The sequence below is a fragment of the Sminthopsis crassicaudata genome, chromosome 1 (genome assembly GCF_048593235.1).
Source record: "Sminthopsis crassicaudata isolate SCR6 chromosome 1, ASM4859323v1, whole genome shotgun sequence".
Taxonomy (NCBI): Eukaryota; Metazoa; Chordata; class Mammalia; order Dasyuromorphia; family Dasyuridae; genus Sminthopsis; species Sminthopsis crassicaudata.
In genome coordinates, this window is record NC_133617.1 from 7,256,042 (window position 1) to 7,273,526 (window position 17,485).

The following is a 17,485-nucleotide window of genomic DNA, read 5'->3' on the forward strand; positions in this document are numbered from 1 at the left end:
ACTACATGGCAATTATTGTTTTATACCATAGGTTGAAATCTGATAATATTGGAATCCCTTTAACTTTTAAAAAAATATATTATTTTCATTAAGATTTTTAGCCCTTTATCCTTTCAGATGAATTTTGTCATTCTAATTCCATAAAGTGTAAGTTTGATTAGCATAGTACTAAATCTGCTCCCCATGATAAGAATGTTGGGCCTCCTTCCTTCTGCTTCTTTGGAATCCTGGTTTCCTCCAGTCAGCCCACATGCTACCTTCTACCTGTTGCCTTTGCTTCCCCAGTTGCTAAAGCTTTAATAGCTTTTGGCTACAGTAGGACTTTTGAGATAATGTGTTTGTTCTCCTGTGCACACATGTATTGTCTTCCCTGTTAGAATGTAAGTTCCAGGGCAGCTAGGTGGCGCAGTGGATGGAGCACCAGTCCTGAAGTCTGGAGGACTTGAGTTCAAATCTGACCTCGGATACTTAACACTTCCTAGCTGTGTGACCCTGGGCAAGTCACTTAGCCTCAATTGCTAAAGACAGAGACAGAGATAGAAATGCTATACTGTGAACCACACTCAGCCCCACAGTCCTCTCTCTAGGTGTAGATGGCTCTCTTCTTTAAAAGATCATTGGAACGGGCCTGAATCATCTCATTGTTCAAAAGAGCCACAGCCATCAGAATTGATAATTGTATAATATTGATATTGCTGTGTACAGTGATCTCCAGAGCTGCCGCAAACATTGCTGCTTTCCCTCCTTTAAGATCTTCTTGGGATAGAAACCCAGTAGAAACACTGCTGGAGCAAAAGTCCTTTGAGCATAGTTCCAAATTGTTCTCCACAATGGTTGGGTCCATTCACAATTCCACCAACAATGTATTAGTATCCCAATTTTCCCACTTCCATTCCAATATTCATTAAAATTTTTTCCTATCATCTAAGCCAATCTTAGAGGTGTGTAGTGGTTATCTTAATTTGCATTTTTCTGATCAATTTTCATATGACTAGAAGTGGTTTCAGTTTCTTTATCTGAAAATTGCCTGTTCATATCATTTGACCATTTATCAATTGGAGAATGGCTTGAATTCTTATAAATTTTAGTCAGTTCTCTATATATTTTAGAAATGAGGTCTTTATCAGAACCCAGGAAAAAAAATTTCCCTGTTTATTACTTCTCTTCTAATCTTGTCTGCATTTGTTTTGTTCGTTAAAAAAAACAATCAAAAAACTTTTTTAAAGTAATATTATCAAAATTATTTAGTGTTCAGTAATGAACTCCAGTTCTTCTTTGGACATAAATTCCTTCCTTCACAGATCTATCCTAGGTTCTTTTAATTTGCTTATAATATCACTTCTTATGTCTAAATCATGAACCTATTTCGACCTTATCTTGGTAGAGGATATTAGGTGTGGGTCAATACTTAGTTTTTGCCATACTCATTTCCAATTTTCCCAGCAGTTTTGTCAAATAGTGAGTTCTTATACAAAAAGCTGGGGTCTTTGGTTTTGTCAAACACTAGATTACTATAGTCATTGACTATTTTGTCCTGTGAACCTAACCTATTCCACTGATTGACTGCTAGTATCTTTTTAACCATATCTATTTTTACTCCTGCCTTGATTGAAATGATTGTGACCTGTTTTTCAAAATTTACCTGAAAAATTCTGCTCATTCTTCATTTTTACCTTGTCAGTGTCTTAAGCATGTTCCTTGCAAATGTATTGTTCAATTATGCTAACCTCTTTTATTCTCCTCCACTTTATAGTTGAGTTTATTCTATCTGTGGGTATGATTTTTAGCAGTGGTTTCCCTTCTTGAGGGAAGAAACTTTGCTTTTTGTCTTTCATTGTCTAGCACTATGCTCCATACATAGCACACAATAAATGCTTCTTGATCATATTCTATAATAAAACTTCTCTCCCAAGGAAAGTTGGGAGTACTCATTTGTGGGGGAGAAATTAAAAGAATGAGATCAGTATTACTAATTTAGCATCTATCTAATCTTACTCCTCTGTGTTTTCTTCACCCAAACCAGACAATTGGATTTTACTTTTTTTTTCTCCTTTTAACTACCCTTTTGGAGTTTTAAATTTGATTTCCATCTCTATCTTCCTTAATAATCCCCTCTCTCACTTAATAGGAAAATATGCAAAGAAAGGTGACCTAGCCATACCAGACTTAAAACTATATTATAAAACAGCAGTCCTCAAAACCATTTGGTACTGGATAAGAAATAGACGAGTTGATCAGTGGAATAGGTTAGGTACACAAGACACAAAAGTCAATGACTACAATAATCTAGTGTTTGATAAACCCAGACTCCAGCTTCTGGGATAAGAACTCACTATTTGACAAAAATTGCTGGGAAAATTGGAAACTAGTATGGCAGAAATTAGGCACTAACCAACATCTAACACCTTTTACCTAGATAAGATTGAAATAAGTTCATGATTTAGATATAAAGATTGATACTATAAGCAAATTAGTAGAGGAAGGGGTAATGCACCTGTCAGATCTGTGGAGAAGGAAGGAATTTTTGGTCAGAGAATTACAGAATATTATAAAATACAAAATGGATGTTTTTGATTACATTAAATTATAAAGGGTTTGCACAAACAAAACCAAAGCAGCCAAGATTAGAAGGGAAGCAGAAACTGGGAAACAATTTTTACAGCCAATGTTTCTGATAAAGGCCTCATTTCTAAAAGGTGTAAAGAACTGACTGAAATTTATAACAATATAAGTGATATCCGAATACAATTCTTCCTTTGCAACAGCAACAACAACAACAACAAAATTCGGTTCTGCACATATATATTGTACCTAGGATATACTATAAGATATTTAATATGTATGGGAATGCCTGCCATCCAGGGGAGGGGGTGGAGGGAAGGAGGGGAAAAATTCGGAACAGAAGGGAGTGCAAGGGATAATGTTGTAAAAAAAAAAATTATCTATGTTTATGTACTGTCAAAAAATGTTATAATTATAAAAATTAATAAAAATAAAATAAAATAAAATAAAGTCCTTTACAACAACAAGGAAAAAAAACCCAATATAAGTGATACATGGTCCAAGATATGAATAGATAATTTGCAGATAAAAAAATTAAAGCTTTAAAAAATGCTTTAAATCAATAGTGATTAGAAAAATGCAAATTAAAACAATTCTGAGATACCACTTCACACCTCAGATTGGCCAAAATGACAGAAAAAGGTAGTGACAAATGTCAAAAGGGGATGTGAAAAAAATGGGACACTTAATACATTGTTGGTGGAATTATGAACTGATCAAGCCATTCTGGAGAGAAATTTGGAACTATGCCCAAAAGGCTATAAAACTGCGCACACGCTTTGATCCAACAGTGTCCCTCTGGTTCTGTATCCCAAAGAGATCCTAAAAGAGGGAAAAGGACCCACATGTGCAAAAATGTTTTGTAGCCGTGCTTTGTAATGACAAGGAAGGAAATGGAAATTGAGTGGATGCCCTTCAGTTGGTGTTAGGTTCTTACTAAGTGCTAATGAGATAATAAGATATTAGGTTCTTACTAAGTGCTAAGTCGGGACTTGACAATTCTCTAGTTCTGGCCTTTACTGAGAGTTTTACTTGTGAATTCCTGGGGAAGATCTTGCATGCTTAGGAGGAGCAAGTTCATTGGTTGAAGTAATTTTTCCCAGAAGCCCTTGCATTATCCCACGCCCATTCTCTGGGAGGATAAAAGAGGGAAGCCACTACTCTGGACAGCAACTGTCTGGAGACAACGGCTCTCTCCTGGAAGAAGAATCTGTCCGAGAGCTTTGAGTTGACACAGCAGATCTCCTCCCAGAGAGCGATCGGCAGCTTCTGGAGACAACAGCACGTTACAAGTTGGGGAATGGTTGAATAAGCTATGACGTATGAAGATAATGGAATATTATCATTCTATAAGAAATGAAGAGCTGGATGATTTTAGAAAAGCCTGAAAAGACTTACATGAACTGATGCTGAATGAAGTGAGCAGAACCAGAAGAACATTGTAAGAGTAATAAAGAGATTATATGATGATCAAGTGATCCATTGTAATACTTGATTCTTCTCAGTTATAATGATCAATTGTGATAAACTTGGCTCTTCAAAGATTAAAGACAATTTCAATAGACTTTGGATGGAAACTTCCAACCACATCCAGAAAGAAAACCAGGGAGACTGAATATGGATTGAAGCATAATATTTTCACCTCTTTTGTTTGTTTTCTTGTGAGTTCCCCCCTTCCCTTTTTGGTCTGATTTTCTTACAGAACATGACAAATATGGAAATATGTTTTAAAAGATAACACATATATGACCTATATCAGATCACTTGCTATCTTGGGAAGGGAGGAGGTAAGGAAGAGAGGGAGAACAATTTGGAACACAAAATCTTACAAAAATTAATGTTGAAAACTATTTTTACATGTATTTGGAAAAACAAAATACTAAGAAAAAATAATCACCTCCTTCCCTTTCCTTCTCCTGGTTCCTAGTTCTTTATTCAAGTTATTGTATTTCTAGAATTTACTTTTTGAATGAGTGGACGTTATTAGAACTTCTACTATATATCTTCTGATATATCCCAGTTACAAAAAAATAAAAATTCTTCAGAATTCTTGTTTTTCTCTTTTCCTCTTCTTTCTTAAAACAAGCCAAGATATGAACAATTTTCAGATGAAAAAATTAAAATGATTTCTAGTCATATGAAAAAATGCTCTGAATCACTACTGATCAGAGAAGTGCAAATGAAGACAACTCTGAAATACCACTACACACCGCTCAGATTGGCTAAGATGATAGGAAAAGCTATTGATAAATGTTGGAGGGGATGTGGAAAAACTGAGCCATTAATACATTGTTGGTAGAGTTGTGAACTGATCCAACTATTCTGGAAAGCAATTTGGAACTATGCCCAAAGGGCTGTCAAACTGTGCATACCTTTTGATCCAGCAGTGTCTCTACTGGGTTCGTATCCCAAAGAGATCTTAAAGGAGGGAAAAGGACCCACATGTACAAAATTTGTAGCAGCCTCTTTGTGGTGGCCAGAAACTGAAAATTGAATGGATGCCCATCAGTTGGAGAATGGCTGAATGTTATGGTATATGAAAATTATGTTCTATAAGACATTATCAGCAGAATGATTTCAGAGAGTCCTGGAGAGACTTACATGAACTGGTGCTAAATAAAATGAGTAGAATCAAGAGAATATCATACACAACAAGAAGACTATGTGATGATCATCTGTGAAAGGCCTTGGCTCTTTTCAACAATGAGGTGATTCAGGCCAATTCCGCATAATAAATGTGAAAATATGTTTGGAAGAATTGCACATGTTTAATCTATATTGGATTACTTGCTGTCTAGGGGAAGGGGTGGAAAAGGGAGGGAGCAAAATTTGGAACACAGGAATTGCAAGAGTGAATGTTGAAAACTGTCTTTGTATATATTTTGAAAATAAAAGGCTATTATTGAAAATTTTTTAAAATCAGAATAATGCCATACCAAGGACCTAACCACCAAGTCCTACCCATTTACAATAATCTCTCGTGTTTATCCTGGCTTTTCTACACCTACTTCTACCACCTGCCATAATCTGTCTGGATTACTGCAATAGACATATTTAGGCTCTGACTTTGTCTTTTTTGATCGTTTTGCCCAGAAAAGATTTTCTTTACAGGAATACTTGGAAATTATCTATTGAAAATATATTTATAAGCACACTGTAAATCTTAAAGCACTATGTAATGCCAACTATCATTATTCAAATATTTATTAAACACTTATGTAACACTGTGCTTGCTTCTAGGGATACAAAAGTGAAATTAGTCCTTTCCTTCAAGGAGTTAGGTGAGATGGAAAATGGAGAATTGTGTCTAAAGGAAAAGAGAGATCAATCTGGCTGGACTCAGGGTTTGCATTAGAAAATGCCTTTCAGTGTCTATCTTACTTGCCTGAAATGGTTTTCTTCTTCACTTCTGTTTCCTGGCTTCCTTCAAATATGTAGTTATTTGTATATGACTCCCCCATATCTAATGTGAACTCTTTGAGGACAGATCATGGTTTTGCCTTTTGTTGTATCCCCAGCATTTAGCATAGTGCCCCAGCATATAGAAGTATTGCCTAAGTACTTATTGACTTGACCATAGAATTCGAGAATATATGAAGTTAGAAAGGTAATTTGGAGCCATATTGTAAAGGACTTTAAAAGACCATAGAAGTTGAAATGACACTACAGGCATTAGGAAACCATTGTGACACTACCTGTGTTACTGAGTTAGGGCTTCTCGGTCACTCCTCCCCTTTTCTTCTGACACGGATACCCATCCTTACGATTTTCCATAAGCCCACCTGACAGAAATAGGGCCCAATCCCTCTAGGTGTGGAAAATGAAGAAAGGAAGACTAAAGGGCCATCCATCAGGGCAGTATACACTTTAGATAGCAAGCATAGAGAAAGAAGGAAAATCAACATGGGGTAGGGGAAAAATTGCTGGCCTTGAAGTCAGGACTCCTGGAGCTGAAGTTCACATCAGATTCTCAATAACTACTGGTTTTCAAAAGCAAGTAAACCCCCCCCCCCTTAGTTTCCTGGTCTCTAAACAAAGACAACTCTTACTTGTTCAGCATACTTCAAAAGATTCTTGGGAGTGGGGAGAAAAGAATTCTGAAAACCTTAAAGATATCATTTAAATTCAAGTTGTTATAATTAGCCACAAGAGGGTAGGATTTTGGAATACAGGAGAACACAAAATACCCAAGAGGAAAGGATCATCACCTGCATCAAATACTACATAGAAAAAATAAGATGTACTATCGTGCCATTGTACTTAGCAATCACTAACATCTTCTGAAGGAACAGATGCTCCTGTAGTCTGCTGAGATAGAAACCAGATTGAAGATGATGGAGAGTGAGATAATGAAGCTCTTCAAGTAGCTATATACCTATGTAGTACAAGGCACTTAAATTCAAATCACGCTTTTCTCTATCTATAAAAGGAATCGAGATGCTGCCATCTTTTCTTCATAAGAGTTTTGTGAGACTTTAGTAAGATATGTAAATGTTGTTGTAAACTTTCAAGTGCTATATAAAGGCCATTTATTATTACAGGAAATCAGAAGAATTTTCAAGAAGGATTGGTTAATAGATGGGTAGAGATTTGAGGGAATTTTGGGAAACTGGAGAACTAAACACAAAACTCAGAAAGAGCTGGGGGAAAGGTTTAGGAATCAAAGAAAACTAGGGATGACTGTTAAAGTAATGCCCTAGACTAAAAAGGAACTAGTGGTATCAAGGCATAGGCAAAGAAATTAGCTTTTGGAAAGAAGATGGAAGAAACTGTTCTTGCCATGGTGAAAGGAAAGAATTGTGGGTATTTGTGAGTTAGGGGGTAAATACAGGACATTCCATTCATATTTCTACAATTTTCTCAGTAATTTAAGAGTGCATAACAGTCTTCTATAAATCACAAGACAAGACAAAGAAAGAGGCTTGGGACTTCAGGAAAGTGAAAAAAAGTTTACAACAGCTACAGAGAGAAATCAGTCATGGATTCACTTCATCTATAAGGTTTTACTTTAGTTTAACTTAATTAGTTTTCAGTACTTGTTCTGTTGGAAATCCTTCTCATTTTCATCATAGTCATAAGGACTTAACTTTATGAGGCTTCCCTCCAGTTTGCATTTTATGGTGTTGAGTAAGTAGTTTCTCTGTGTGGAAAACATCCTCATTTATGCTATATTCAGGAGGTTTCTCTCCAGTATGAGTTTTCTGATGTCGAGTAAGCTGCGAGCTCCAGCAGAAGGCTTTCCCACACTCATTACATTCATAAGGTTTCTCCCCAGTATGAATTACCTTGTGTTGAGTAAGTTGTGAGCTCCTCCGGAAGGTTTTCCCACATACCTTACATTCATAAGGTTTCTCTCCAGTGTGAATTCTCTGGTGTTGTATTAGTCCAGTGCTTCTGTGGAAGGCCTTCCCACATTCACTGCATTCGAAAGGTTTCCATCCGGTATGAATTCTTTGATGTTGTGTAAGTCCAGTGCTTCTGTGGAAGGCCTTCCCACATTGGTTACACTCAAAAGGTTTCTCTCCTGTATGAATTACTTTATGTCGAATAAGTTGTGAAGTCTGGTGGAAAGCTTTCCCACACTCACTACATTCGTAAGGTTTCTCTCCTGTATGAATTATTTGATGTTGTGTAAGTTGTGACCTCCGGCAGAAGGCCTTCCCACATTCACTACATTCATAAAGTTTCTCTCCAGTGTGAATTCTCTGATGTTGATTAAGTTGTGAGCTCCGGCAGAAGGTCTTCCCACATTCACTGCATTCGTAAGGTTTCTCTCCCGTGTGAATTTTCTGATGCTGTGTCAGTCCCGTGCTTCGGTGGAAAGCCTTTCCACACTGTTTACATCCATAAGGTTTCTCTCCAGTGTGAATTCTCTGATGCACAGTAAGCTGTATCCGCTGGCGAAAAGCCTTCCCACATTCATTACACTCAAAAGGTTTCTCTCCACTGTGTATTCTCTGATGTTGAATAAGCCGTGAACACCAATGAAAGGCCTTCCCACAGTCATTGCATTCATACAGTTTCTCTCCAGCATGAATTCTCTGATGTACAATAAGTTGTGAACTCTGGCTGAAGGTCTTCCCACATTCAACACATTCAAATGGATTCTCTCTTCTATGAACTGCTTGATGCTGAGCAAGGTCCATGAACTGGCAGAAGGTTTTTCCACATATGTGACATTCATAAAATTTCTCTCTACTCTGAGCTCTCTGACATTCAATAAGTCTTCTGCTGGAGCAGGCGGCCTTTTCACATTTATTATATTCATAGTCTCCAGTATGTATTTGCTGATGTTTAGTAAAATGAGAACTCCGTTGGAAGTCTTTGCCATATTCGTTACATTCATAAGGTTTCTTCACAATGTAAATTTTCTGCCACTTAGTAAGTTCTGAATTATAGCTGATGACTTTTTCACATTCATTAGATTTAGAAAAAATCTTCTTTGAGCTGATGCGATTCTGTTTTCTTATGTTTAGTCTAGAACATTTCTTTAACCTGGCTTTATATTCCCAGGCTTCTAAATCTGGAGTTGACTCCTTTCTGTCAGATCTATTCTTCCAACCTGAAAGAAAATGTTTAAAAAATTTTAATATCCCATCTCCCTGCTGAATGCACATATCTTCTACCTGCTCCCTTAAGAAAAAATTATCAAAATTTATAGAACAAAAAAATAACAAAACTTATCAATTATTATGATGATTACTACAGTCATGCCCACACTATATATATAGACTCCAGCTTGTATAGAGCATTATCCTCTGATTCCTTCTATGCAAATGATGGGAGGATAATAAGAAGCTTTCATCTTGAAACTCCCTCTACCCTCAAGGTTATATTTCTCCAAAAGAAGAAACTGAAGCTTACCTTGATTTAGTGACTCAATCAAGATGATACTGACAGGTGTTAAAACTAGGGCATAAATCAAGCTTTTTGACACTGATTTATAGTGCCCTTCCACTAAACCCCAGGGCTTGCTCACAAACAGGAGCATAATAATCTTAAGCTCTTTTAAAGGGCTGAACTAGAACAAAATAATGCAAACTACAAAGAGTACACTTTCAGCACAACCTAAAGAATGAATATAATGACAAAGAGAGCTAAATCAAAAGGGTTACTTAATAGAATGTTAGAGATATAATAGCTGTGGTTACTCACCTAGTCTAATCTCTTTTCCAAGATAAAGAAACCAAGGTTACAAAGATCAATAACTATCACATCACACTGATCACTAAAGGGGCTACAAAGATCAATAACTCCATCATGTCACAGCTGACCACAGGAGGGGCTGCATCCTTTCCCTCTGAACCCCATGGGTCACAGAGACAGAAACAGAGACTTCTAGAGCTGAGAGAAGTTTCAGGATGCGTGAGAGCCCAGCCCCTATCATACAGGGAGATCTCCCCTACAATTTGCCAGACAAGCAGCCACCAACCCTCCAATGGAAACTCCTTGAAGACAAGGCTCTGGGACTTAGTATTCCCTTCCCAGACCGCCTCTCACAAGCCTTAATGGGACGTTTCTGCCGCTTCCAGCTCCTGGTCCTGGCTCTGCCCTCTGGAGCCAGCCTCAAAAAGATCATCCTTTCTTCCAGCCCTTCAATCCCCAACATGGCCATCGTGGCTCCTGAGGGCTTTCTTCTCTAGAGCTGGAGCTTTTCACTATCCAGGTTATCTTCCCATTTACCCTTTGCAATTTAACAACATTCTTCTTAAATTATAGGGCCGAGTACAAAGAGGTTATCACTTTATTCCTGGAATATTTTTCCTTTATGCTTCTTTGTACCTGGCCCTGGAATAAAGCCCTAATTCAGAAATTAAATCTAGAAATGTGAGAAAATCAAAGAAGCCCCAACCAGTATCTTAAATTATTGTAAATATTAACTCCATAGCAGGTGCAGCCAGACTCAATTTTTTAAAAAATGGATTTTCCACAAGGATTACATCAGAAAGTCATCATTTTGGGGTGTCATGGACCCATTTGGCAATCTAGTGAAACATATGGATCCTTCCCTAGAATGCTGTTTTTAAATGTAGAAGATTGTAAAAGAAAGCAAATATACTGAAACTGTAGTCATAATATTACTGTAGTCACCCCCCCACACACACACACACACGTTTGTAGACCCCAGATTAAAAATCCTTGAGAAACATGAATTCCTAAAAAAAATGAAGCAAGAGGATGAAGATTACATTAAAACTCTTAAGGAAAGAACTGAAAAAGATTAATTGTCTCAAAGAGAAAGTGATCAACCTGATCCAATCTAAAAACTAGAGCAGACCAATCAGAAATTATAAACACATGACAGCAAGAAATCTTAGAGTAAATTCAAAAGATTACAAAAATAGAAGCAAAACTAAAAGATATGAATTCAAAATACAATTGGCCTGATAAACAGGTCGGAAAAATAATCTTAAAAGTATTAGATTGCCTGAAATCACGAACAATCAAAACACCTGGATACCGTATCTTAAGAACTCATAAATGAAAACTGTCCAGATTTGTTAGAACCAGAAGAAGGCAAAGTGAGATCCCATCCTGAAAGATCCACAAGCAAAAGATCCTACATAAAGAAGCTTCCAGAAAAAAAAAAAAAAACAACAGTTCCAGTTCCAAGAGTCCACAGCCAGGGTCACATAAGACTTGGCAGCATCTACTATACATAAAAGGAGAGTATAAATTACAGTATTCCTCAGGCAAGGGACGGGCTTATGACGAAGAATAAATTGTCCTGCTGAGTATAATCCTATAGGAAAAAATAGCCTTTACCAGAATAAAGGACTTCAAAGCATCTCCGATAAAGGGCCCAGAACTGAGTATCTGAAAGATAAACACAAGAGTCAAGAGAAAGCTGGGGTTTTGCTGAAGAGAAAAATGTCTGTAAAAGTGCTTAGCATAGTGCCTGGCATACAGTAGACACCACATAAATGCTTATTTCCTGCCCTTCCGTAGAAGGTGAATTAATTTGAGAAATTGCGAGGTACTGTAGTAGTCGTATTCTAATCAGGGAGAACAAGTATCCTTCAAATAAAACAAAGAAAAGTTCTGAAGTTGGGAAGAGAAAGGAGAGGAGAGGGGGAGAAAGAAGGGGTTGTGGGGGACGCCAAGGTTGACACAGTGAAGTAGAAAGAAGGAACCGGTCCAAGAACCGAGAAGACTGGGGTCTGGGCGGATTCCACACGTGTCCTGAAATCCCAACGAACTAAGAGCAGGGGCTGGACTGGAGAGGAAGCCCGAGGGCCAAGAACTGAAAGCTGGAAGAACCAAGAGTGACTGGGGGGAGGGTCGGGATTTGGACACACCTGGATGGAGGGAAGCTGAAGGGACCAAAGGGGGTGGGTCGGGAGCAGCGACCCCCTCATGGCTGACCTTGGGACTGAAGGGCACGAGGGAAAACCTCAGGGTCCGGTATCTTCTGGGGCAGAGACAGAAGGAGAAGGGTGATTTGGGAGCAGCCACGGGCTTCAGAAGGCCCTGGCAGGGGGGAGAGAGGGACGGGGAAAGGACGGGGAGCGGTCCCAGGGATCATAAACAAGCGGGACAGCTACCCTCCATCCGGAGCCTTACGGTTACAATAATCTTCATTTGAACCTTCCCACAACCCGCGAGACAGGTGCTGGGGAGCTTCTCCCTACTGTTCTGCCAGGCTGGTCAAAGCAGGGACGGAGAGGGGCGCCCTGCCCGTGAAGCTGCGAGCTGGTCGTTTGTTTTGGATTTCAATTTAAAATTATGCCAGAAAAGTGACAAAGACCCAGCAATCCCCTCAGTCACGCCCTTCCAGCAAGCCACAGAAACAAAGAAGACAAAACCAAACACAGAGGTCCACCGAGACCAGACGGTCCTTCTTTGTGCAGCAAGGGCTGGAAACAAGCGGAGGCCGCCCATGCCCTGGGGGAGGGGTCGTGGAAACGAGGAAAAGAAGAAATTTAGAGAAGCGCGGGAAGATCTCTGGGAAGCTCCGCAAGCAGGCCGAGCAAACAGGACCAAGAGAAGGACCTCTGCAAGCAGGCCGAACAAACAGAACCAAGAGAAGAACCTCCACAAGCAGGCCGAACAAACAGAACCAAGAGAAGAACCTCCACAAGCAGGCCGAACAAACAGAACCAAGAGAAGAACCTCCACAAGCAGGCCGAGCAAACAGAACCAAGAGAAGAACCTCCGCAAGCAGGCCGAGCAAACAGAACCAAGAGAAGGACCTCCGCAAGCAGGCCGAGCAAACAGAACCAAGAGAAGAACCTCCGCAAGCAGGCCGAGCAAACAGAACCAAGAGAAGGACCTCCGCAAGCAGGCCGAGCAAACAGAACCAAGAGAAGAACCTCCGCAAGCAGGCCGAGCAAACAGGACCAAGAGAAGGACCTCCGCAAGCAGGCCGAGCAAACAGAACCAAGAGAAGAACCTCCGCAAGCAGGCCGAGCAAACAGGACCAAGAGAAGGACCTCCGCAAGCAGGCCGAGCAAACAGAACCAAGAGAAGAACCTCCGCAAGCAGGCCGAGCAAACAGGACCAAGAGAAGGACCTCCGCAAGCAGGCCGAGCAAACAGAACCAAGAGAAGAACCTCCGCAAGCAGGCCGAGCAAACAGGACCAAGAGAAGGACCTCCGCAAGCAGGCCGAGCAAACAGAACCAAGAGAAGGACCTCCGCAAGCAGGCCGAGCAAACAGAACCAAGAGAAGGACCTCCGCAAGCAGGCCGAGCAAACAGGACCAAGAGAAGGACCTCCGCAAGCAGGCCGAGCAAACAGAACCAAGAGAAGGACCTCCGCAAGCAGGCCGAACAAACAGAACCAAGAGAAGGACCTCCGCAAGCAGGCCGAGCAAACAGAACCAAGAGAAGAACAAGCCCGGGGACCGCCGCGCTAGGAGAGAAGATGGCGGCCAGACGGTGGGAAAGAGAAGCACAGGCCGAGACAGGATGGCTTTGGTTCAGATTCCCAGGAAGGGGAGAAACCGTCTGCGAGGTGGTGAGGCTCAGGGGCCGGAATCCACCGCCTGGAGTCTGTGACTCCAAGAAAACGGAAGGACTCCGAGAAGGGAAAAGGCTGGAAACAGCCAACAGGAGCTCCAAAGGGCTGACGTCAGAGCCACCTGCCGCGTGGGGGAGGGGTGGAGGAGGGGAAAAATTGGAACCAAAGGCTTGGCAGTTGTCAGTGCTGTGGAATTACCCGTGCGTGTGTCTGGTAAATAAAAAGCTATTAAAAAAAGAATAGGGACCTAGGGACGGTCCGGCAAGCCAGGTCCTGAATGGGGGTGGCCCCGTGGGGGCCTCTCTGGTTCTGAGACTTCTCCCATCGTTCCTGACTCCCGGGGAGCCTCTGCCCACGTGGTCACCCATCATGAGGGAAGGGCCCAATCTCAGAAGGACTGGCGATCCAAGGCGGGAGATGTCGGTCTGAGGAGGGGCCTGGCTGCGGCCAAAGAGCGGCCCAGGATTCAGGCCCCGGGGCCTCGCCCTCCTTGCGTCTTCCTGACACCCCATCCCCCTTCAGGCCCCCCTCCCCCTCCCTTGTGCATCTTTAATCCCTACTTCTCTGTGGGAGCGGGCCGTGGGAGCAGGAACGGCTGCTGGGGCCTGTTCGGAGTAACATGTATGATGCATTAACTCCCCCGGGGAGGTGAGCGGCTTCCCCTGAGGGCGGGAGGGAACATGAGTGGAAGGGAGCCCTCCCTCCCAGCCTGGGGGGGCATGTTTTGTGTGCCCCCCCTTCCTGTACTCACCTGGAGGACCGTTCCCTGAGTCCTCCCTCTCGCGCACCCAGAGGGCTTCCCCTCCATCGGACTGCCCACTGGAAACCACAAAGCGCAGAGGACAAGGAACCTCTCCAGGATTCCGGGCGGGGCCGCCTCCTGGGGGGCGCGGGGGCTCGGAGGGGGCCAGGGGACTGTCTTCATGCATCGGCCTGGGACGCTGGGAGAAATGGGACCGGGGAGCGGGGACGGGGAGGGGCAGCCTCGGTGGGGGCACCCAGGGGCACGGGCACAGGGCGGGCCCTTACCGAGGCAGAGCAGGTTGCGGTAGTTCTCCAGCGTCACCTCCCGGTACAGCTCCTGCTGCGCGGGCGCCAGGCGCCCCCACTCCTCCCAGGTGAAGTCCACGGCCACGTCCCGGAACGTCACCGCGACCTGCAACAGCAGAGACCCTCGGGCTCCGGCCGGGCCCTTCCGAGGCTCGCCCGTCCGCCCCCTCTGTCCCGAGCCACCGGGTGCCCCACCCCCACCCCGTGCCTCAGTTTCCTCATCTGTAAAACGAGCTGGGTGCTGGGCCAAGAACCCCTGAAGGAGGCGCGATGACAGAAGCGACCTCAAGGGCTCTCTCCCATCCCCTTGGGGAGACTCCCTGACAGGGGCCCTGCCCCCCTCCCTCTTTCCCTCCCCCTTCCCCTTCCCCTCCCCGCCCTGGAGCAGAACTCCTAGAGCCAGCACAGGGAGCGAGCCCCACCCACCCCCTGGCCTCTTCGGCCCCGCCCCTAGCCCACGTGACCCGGCCCTAGGCCCTCGAGCCCCGCCCCCAGCTCTCGGTTCCACGTGACCCGGCCCTCCAGCCCCGCCCCCTGAGCCCAAGCTCACCTGCTTGGGCGCAGGGGCCATGTCACTCTCGTTCATCCCCCCCTAGCTCACTCCCCCGGCGCCTCTGACCCGAGGTTCATCCGGGACGGCGTGGGACGAGGCCGCAACTCTACGCCGATTGGTTGCCCCTGCGCCCCTCCCCTTAGGACCGATCCTGGAGAGCGTAGGTTCGTGGAAAAAAAAAAAATTGTGGGTCTCGAACTACGCACGCGCGACTCTCTCCAACTGAAGCCTGGAGCGCAGGCGCATGAAGGCGAAATCACCTAGAGCTGCCGCATTGCTTTCTGGGAAACGGAGTCCGCCGCACTCGGGATGGGCGCGGGAGTGACAGAGGCACAGAGGCCTCCCCCGCCCCTGGAAGTCCTCCCACCCTCAGCTCCGTAGTCCTCCCGGCCCATCTCCACCCCCTTCCCAGTCTCAGCTCAGCTAGACTCTCCGCTATCCCGGGTTCCAAGCCCCCTCCCACCCCGACCCGCGGCCTCCCGCGCCCCTCCCGGATCCCCGGCGTCCTTAGGCCGGCCGGAGAGCCGGATAATAGCGGGTCCTTCCAAGCGACATTCAGTTATGTCTGTGTCCGGGACAGGAGGGAGCTCTTGTCCGCCTCCCGGGTCCTGCGCCCATTTATAGCCCGAGGGAAACGGGTGGGGGAGGGGGCCTCCTCCCGCCTCCCCCCAACGCAAAGCGCTCCTTCAGCCGGTCCTCCCCGGGGAGGTCAGCCCTTCCCGGCCAGAGGAACCCAGAAAGGAGAGGGGAAAGAGGAGGAGGAAGCATGTGGGCATCCCAGCCAGACGTGGGGCGGGCGCCGGCACTGGGCATCCCAGCCAGACGTGGGGCGGGCGCCGGCACTGGGCATCCCAGCCAGACGTGGGGCGGGCGCCGGCACTGGGCATCCCAGCCAGACGTGGGGCGGGCGCCGGCACTGGGCATCCCAGCCAGACGTGGGGCGGGCGCCGGCACTGGGCATCCCAGCCAGACGTGGGGCGGGCGCCGGCACTGGGCATCCCAGCCAGACGTGGGGCGGGCGCCGGCACTGGGCATCCCAGCCAGACGTGGGGCGGGCGCCGGCACTGGGCATCCCAGCCAGACGTGGGGCGGGCGCCGGCACTGGGCATCCCAGCCAGACGTGGGGCGGGCGCCGGCACTGGGCATCCCAGCCAGACGTGGGGCGGGCGCCGGCACTGGGCATCCCAGCCAGACGTGGGGCGGGCGCCGGCACTGGGCATCCCAGCCAGATGTGGGGCGGGCGCCGGCACTGGGCCTCTGTGAAGGGCAGGATACTTAAGTCTCAGGACGGCTGATTTAAGCGAGGCTCCTCAGCGGTGTTGAGGAGCCAATGGTGACCCAGTTTAGTGATCAATAGTTCAGTGTGATTGATTTAATCTTGCCACAAATAATGGTTCCCTGGTGATGTCACAATTGGCTTTTACTCCTACGCTGTAAATGATGTCATTGCAGTAGAGCATATAAGCTGGGACAGACTCAGCCAGGGTCAGACTCAGAGAAGGGCGGAGACAGAGTCGGAGGAGGACTGGAGGGCGGAGCCAAGCTCTCTGAGCCAAGGAGGGACCTTCATTCCATCTCCCACCTTTGTGGGGCTGGAGGCTGGAGCACCAGCCCTCCGACTGAGTCAGACTTCCAGAGTCCGTGGTGGTCCTCCTGCCTCCCCCACAGAAACCAAGACACATTCCGGAGCCCCTCCAGAAAGCCGGCCCGGGCCCCAGGCGAGGAGACCGGCTGTGACAGGCCGAGATAAGAAAGGCTGGTCCCAAGACCTCCAGAAAACCAACGGGAACATTGCGCTGAGGGAAGTTGATCCACTGCAGGGACTCTCACATGCTTGTATTCCCAGGGTCTGGCCTGTTGCATAGGGAGGGCTTGCTGACTCACTGAGAGCGTGTCACACTGCGGACTCCTATTAGGCTTGTGGTCTCCTAAAACACCCAGCTCTTTTTTATGCCCATTATTGTCTACCCATGATGCCTTTCTTTGACAGAAGCTTCAAGGAGCTTCCACAGTGCATGGAGGGCCAGGCCTGAGTTCAAATGTGACACAACAAGAAAGCAGCAGGAGGGCGAGCCAGACCCTCCCCCAGAAGCCCAGCCTGTTAACACCAAGTCAGGGTGAGGGAGCTGGAAGAATGGGCGAGCACAGAAAGCTCTATGACACAAGACACAAACCCTAAACATTCACAAGCAAAGTCTCAAAGCAAAGCACAGGCTGGGCAGAGCATCAACTAGAACTGCTGCAACAAATGCAGCGTTTTCTTTAGCCTTTTAAAGAGTGTGGACTGCTTGTATACATGAAATGAGGGCGCTAAGGTGAAAAAGTGGAAAAGAAAGGAGAGCTCTGGAAGAAAGCATTAG

The 17,485-nt window shown here is 45.2% G+C and overlaps 1 protein-coding gene across 2 annotated transcripts; it reads right to left on the bottom strand.

Annotated features, from left to right (window-relative positions):
- Positions 1 to 7,491: 7,491 nt before the first annotated feature.
- Positions 7,492 to 15,255, bottom strand: LOC141556485 (uncharacterized). 2 transcript variants are annotated; one of them, XM_074290674.1, is made up of 3 exons: positions 15,123 to 15,255; positions 14,552 to 14,678; positions 7,492 to 9,124 (listed from the first exon to the last, which is right to left on the bottom strand). In XM_074290674.1, exons 1-3 carry the CDS (start codon positions 15,156 to 15,158, stop codon positions 7,635 to 7,637), a joined length of 1,653 nt encoding a protein of 550 aa, XP_074146775.1. In that variant the 5' UTR covers positions 15,159 to 15,255; the 3' UTR covers positions 7,492 to 7,634. The 2 variants fall into 2 exon arrangements, with proteins under 2 accessions (XP_074146775.1, XP_074146785.1); XM_074290684.1 differs by lacking the exons at positions 14,552 to 14,678; positions 15,123 to 15,255 and adding an exon at positions 14,274 to 14,529.
- Positions 15,256 to 17,485: the final 2,230 nt, after the last annotated feature.

What these genes read in the sequence shown, in the direction of transcription:
- LOC141556485 (XM_074290684.1), bottom strand. Translation starts at nt 14,451, where the DNA reads ATGCATGAAGACAGTCCCCTGGCCCCCTCCGAGCCCCCGCGCCCCCCA. An exon ending in CTCAGGGAACGGTCCTCCAG is followed by an intron (nt 9,125 to 14,273) that starts GTGAGTACAGGA and finishes ATTTTCTTTCAG; the next exon opens with GTTGGAAGAATAGATCTGAC.